Below are 5,476 nucleotides of genomic sequence, written 5' to 3'. Positions count from 1 at the left end.
TTTTTCATGTCTAACCTCTTTTCCTAAATATTAGGTTTATAAGATTCATCTATGTCCTGCATGTAGCTTCAGTTCTTCCTCCCCACCCATTGCTCTTGAGTATCTACTGTATGAATACTCCATGACTTATTTATCCATTGTACACCTGACGTGTATTTGAATTAGTTCCAGTTTCTTATTATTAAGAATAAAACTTTCATGGAATGAACACATGCGCTCATTTCTGTTCAGGTTTTTCCTAAGACTGAAATTGCTAGATCACAGGGTAATACATTTTTAGCTATAGTAGATACTCTCCACATCGTTTATCAATGTGGATTACCAACATACATTCTAACCAAAAATGGCTGAGAGTTTCAGTGGCTACACGTCCTCCACAATACTTGAAATTCTGGTTGCGATTCTCATAGGATTCTTGTGATATCACATTATGGTTGTGCTTCTATTTCACTGATAACTAATATTATAAAGTACCTTTTCATGTGATTATTATCATTTGAATATCTTTCCTAAAGTGTATTTTCATGACTCTTATCCATCATTTTGTTCTTTTCTTTGTCTTTTTGTTTTTGATATGTAAGACCTATTACACAGTCTGGAATGAATCATTTGTTGAATGATGCATTGCAAATATCTCTATTAACTCTGTGGCTTGACTTTCCCCTCTTATTGTGCATTTGATGAAAATAAGTTCTAAATGTTCATGAATTACATTTTTACAAATATTTATTTTATTGTTATTGATGTTATATTATACCATTTAATATTAACTTTAAGTTCATGAAAATGTTCTCCTATGTTTTCTTCTTTAAGCTTTACTATTTTAAATTTTACATTTATTTCTATGATCCACCTGAAATTAATTTTTATGTATGGTTTGTGTAGGGTCAGGGTCCATTTTATTTCCATATGGATATTCAATTGACCCACCACCATTTATTGAAAAGAAAATCATTTACCCCACTGAATTGTGGAGGTGGCTTTGTCATAAATCAGGTTACCATGTATGTGTGGGTCTGTTTCTGGAAACTGTATTCCCTGCCATTGAAATATTTATCTTTGTACAAACAGCATACTGTATAAATTGCTGTAGTTTGAAAATAAGTTTTATGGCTAGTTAAGTCTTCTAGTTTTGTTCTTTTAAAGATTTCCTTTCCTATTCTAGATTCTAGGTCCTTTGCATTTCCATGTACATTTTGGAATTTGTTTGCCAATATCTAGAAAAATCTGCAGGATTTTCTAGTATACATTACACATTTCTTTCTAAGAATTGTCTTTGATATCTTTGGTATGACCTATCTTCACTACTGTTCATTTCAAGTAATGTCTAATCTTGATAAGTTAGTCGCATGTTTTAAATTTACAAATATTTGGAAAATTTTTGTTTTTCTGTTATTGATTTCTAATTTGATTTTGTTATGGTCAGATAGTCTGTACATTTTCAGCCTATTGAAATGTGAAGAGATATGTTTAATAAGACAGATTTTGTTCAGTTTTGGTAAATACAGTGCATGCACTATTATGTGGTGGTGCCTCTCTCCTCAGGACACAAATGATGTCTGCATGCTTCTGTGACAGGTTGTATTTTCCAAAGATTGGCCACACAATAACCCCCATCCTACGTGTTCCTTTACAATGTGACCATCACATTTTTATCAATAAGAAGTGGGGTCTATGTCTTTTTCCCTTGAACATGGTGGACTTGAGATTTCCTTATAACCAAAAGTATGCTGTGGAAATGATAACTGTATGACTTACAAAGTTAAGGCAGAAAGTGCATGCATTTTTGCCCTGCTCACTGGAACACTTAGTTTTGGAGCATTAAGCCACCACCCACTAAGAAGTCTAACTACCTTGAAGTCACTATGCTGTCAGAAGTGAGACCACATAGAGAGGCCATTGCAGGTGCTCTGGTCAGCAATTCTAATCTGTCTTTCCCACCAAGGCACCAGACATATGAGTAAATGAACCCTCACATGATTCCAGTCCCAAGATGTCAAGTCACCTATAGTCTTCAAGTCTTTTAAAACTGAAACTCTGATCATCAAGAAACAGAGCAAAGCCTCTCCCTTCCATGCCTTTCCCAAGATTCTGTCCCACCAAAGTTGTATAATAAAATAGTTATTATTTTATGTCTGTAAATTGAGAGAAAAACAGTTATTTAATACCTAGAAATGAAGGGCTGCCATAACAAAAGCCTGAAACATATGGTATTGGCTTTGAGATTGGGCAATGAGCTGAAACTGAAAAAACAAAAAAGACATCAAGATGACTGGAAGAAGGGCAGATAAAAAAGACTCTTGTTATTTGACTGTGGACAATCTAACAACTGTTACGTGTAGCAATATGACACATACAAAATGTACCTAATGAACTAGTGATCTATCTAAGAGCATTTACCAGCTATACAATTTACTTTCAAACTATACCAATTTATACAGTATGATGTTTGTCATGTAAGAAATCGGACTAGTCTGTGGCCACGATGCTGTGTGGAGGTCAAGAACTTGAAGATACCACATGTGCTGTTATAGGCAATCTTAGTCTTTGATCCTTCCCAGCTCAGAAAAAAAGACATAGGGTTAAAGAAGCCTTCAGGTGAGTTTACCCACCAGTCTTTGTGTCATAATATTATGAATTTGTGGATTTAAGTTATTTGATGGCTTTCAATCTACGCAATTATTATCTTTTTTGAAGCTCATTGGCTTCTCTCTCTTCATAGCTGGATTCATTGTGAAATGATTCTGGTAGTAATTTCTTTCTTACTCTTTGGTGTAACAAGATGTTATACTCTCATTTTGATATATCCTAGAATCAGACATTTCCCCAAGGAACTCTGTTTTTGCATGTGTGTGTATGTGAACAATGATATTTTAAGAGAACACTCTAGGTACTGAGAATGATCATTGCTACTCAGTTGCGTACTGTTTCTAGATGGAGCGAATATATGTATATAAATAACAGAAATAAATTATATGTAGATATAAATAATATTTAGATATAATTATATTTAGATATAAAGAGATATTTATATTATATATATACATAAATATGTGTGTGTGTATATAATCATCATGGATTCATGCAGATACCTCCAATTCAAGACTAAAAAGATTACATAACATCCTCTATTATCAATATCTTTTTCCTTCCACACTGTGAATCTTTGCTTTAATAGGTAGAGAGAACAATAGCATCAGAATATTCTATTATTAGTTATTTGTTTTACACAGGCAACAGTCTAAGACTAACAATAAGATTACTGAATTTATTATTTTCATGTGCTGTCCACTTTCTCTTCCTATTTTTTTATAGGTGCACTGTATCTATGTTGTCAGAGCATATAACTATTATATAAAATATTCTCATCTTTAACCTTAATTTAATCTTAATTATACAATTAATTATATATTTAACACTCACAATTTGTATTCAATTTCATGTCTCTTTAACAATTTTGAATGCTTGAAGTTTACTCTCTAGTAGATGAATCTTCAGGAAAGACATACCAAGAATATATCTTACATTCTTGTTTGTTGATAAGCCTATTCTCTTCATATTTGAAAATCTGTTTACTTAGAAATAGTCTTTAGTTCACATTTTAATTCCTTGTATGCCTTAAATATGTTCTTCCATTTTCTTCTGACTTAAGAAGTTGACAAAACTACTGATGTTAACCTATGTTTTTGTCTTATAAAACATATGCTATTTTTCATAAATGTCGAAAGGATATTTTCTTTTTCTCTAAATTATAGTAATTTTGCTAGAAGGTTTTGGTGTTGATCTTTGCAGATCACTTTTTCTTAGTTATATAATGTATTAAATCCATATGTGTTAATTTCTCTCAGAACACTTTTCATGAAATACAATTTTATTTGCTCTCTTCCCTTGCTTTGATTTTCCTTTTTAGAAAATCCTATTTTCTGTTGTTAGATCTTCTTTGTCCATCTTCAGTATTTGTCAATTTCCCTCAAATACTTTATCTTTTTCTCCATTTTTTATAAACTTTAATTTTTTCTTCTTTTTCATTGTTAATTGGTTTTAAAGTGTTATCAGTTGTGCTTATTTGTTCTTGGTTTCTTTTTAGTTTAGTCTTCATTGCAGATACTATTTTTTGCCTTTAATATATAATTATTTTCTAAGTTCTGGTATCTTACTTCTTTTTTTTTTTTTAAGAAGTTGAATATTTTATTATTAAACTGTTTCTTATTTTCCTGCGAGACTGTTGCTTCACTGTATAAAAATAGCACCAGCAAACACAGTATATTGAAAAATTAAGATAGTAATGTTCTTCACTGGACACTATACAACTAAAAAACTTTTCTCCACTGTCATTTATTTCCAGTGGCAAGTTCACTGAGTATTTTGACTCAAATCCAGGGATGGCTGTAAGCAAGTTACAATATTATATAAGGTTAAGATAACAATGTTATCCTTGAATTACATAATTTTTATAACTAGTTTTACTACAGATAATTTCAGGAATTCTGAGTATTATAACTGGAGACTAGCCTAAAAAATCACAGGGTGTTGTGAAAAAGATGCATAGTGTTTATGTGAAATCATTAGGAAGTTAAGGGGTATTTTCTTCAGGCAACATTGTTGTAAGTAGTTTCTTTTGCTAAAAGTTGCTTTTTAAAAATCTATCCACCACTAATTTAAGACAACTATGCTAGATTAAGTTGTTTCAAACTAGTTTATTTAGGGGTCCCATTTTCACTCCTCAATAGATTTTATGTATTTCTCATATGCTTCTTCACTCATTAGTTCATCCAGTTCTGAAGGGTTGCTGAGTGTCATCTTGATCAGCCAACCATCTTCATAACAAGATTTGTTGACAAGCCCTGGATTTTCTGCTAGACCTTCATTAATTTCAGTTACTTCTCCTGATAGAGGAGAATAGAGTTCACTAGCAGCTTTCACACTTTCCAAAGCACCAAATTCCTCTTGTTTGTTCAATTTTGTCCCAACTTCAGGCAGACTACAGTAAACAACATCTCCCAAAGCTTCCTGTGCAAAATTGCTGCTTCCCACTGTTCCAACACCATTTTCTGTTGTTACCCGTTCATGTTCGTCTGTGAATTTACGACCCGACAGCAGAGCGAAGCCGGTGCGCAGCGCCCAGACGGCGCCCGCCCTCAGTCCCCAGGGCTGCGGCGGGTAGGGCGCGTTGGGCGCAGAGATGGCGCGCAGGCTGCAGACTGCGGCCCGCACGCTGTGCGCCACTCGCAGCGCCATGTTCGTAGCTGGTATCTTATTTCTGAGTTTTTCTAATTCTGAGTTATGTTATTATTTGATTCATATAGCACTCTCTTATGCCTTTTACCTTTTTTTCTAAGTCATGTTCTTCTGGTGTGCTTTTGTTGTCTGCTAAAAGGGACATACTTTTAGTCCTTGTTACCTTTTATTTTTTCTTCTCTTCAAAGCCATACAAAACAAATATATACTATAGTCTTTTGAAAAGAAGAAATCCATA

General features: G+C 33.2%; 1 protein-coding gene across 1 annotated transcript; it reads right to left on the bottom strand.

Annotated features, from left to right (window-relative positions):
• Nucleotides 1-4,716: 4,716 nt before the first annotated feature.
• On the bottom strand, nt 4,717-5,238 carry LOC132351969 (glycine cleavage system H protein, mitochondrial-like). Its single transcript, XM_059902100.1, has one exon. It carries the CDS (start codon nt 5,236-5,238, stop codon nt 4,717-4,719), a length of 522 nt encoding a protein of 173 aa, XP_059758083.1.
• Nucleotides 5,239-5,476: the final 238 nt, after the last annotated feature.

Source organism: Balaenoptera ricei, chromosome 17, assembly GCF_028023285.1.
Source record: "Balaenoptera ricei isolate mBalRic1 chromosome 17, mBalRic1.hap2, whole genome shotgun sequence".
Taxonomy (NCBI): Eukaryota; Metazoa; Chordata; class Mammalia; order Artiodactyla; family Balaenopteridae; genus Balaenoptera; species Balaenoptera ricei.
This window is presented reverse-complemented; position numbering and strand designations above follow the sequence as displayed.

What these genes read in the sequence shown, in the direction of transcription:
- LOC132351969 (XM_059902100.1), bottom strand. Translation starts at nt 5,238, where the DNA reads ATGGCGCTGCGAGTGGCGCACAGCGTGCGGGCCGCAGTCTGCAGCCTG.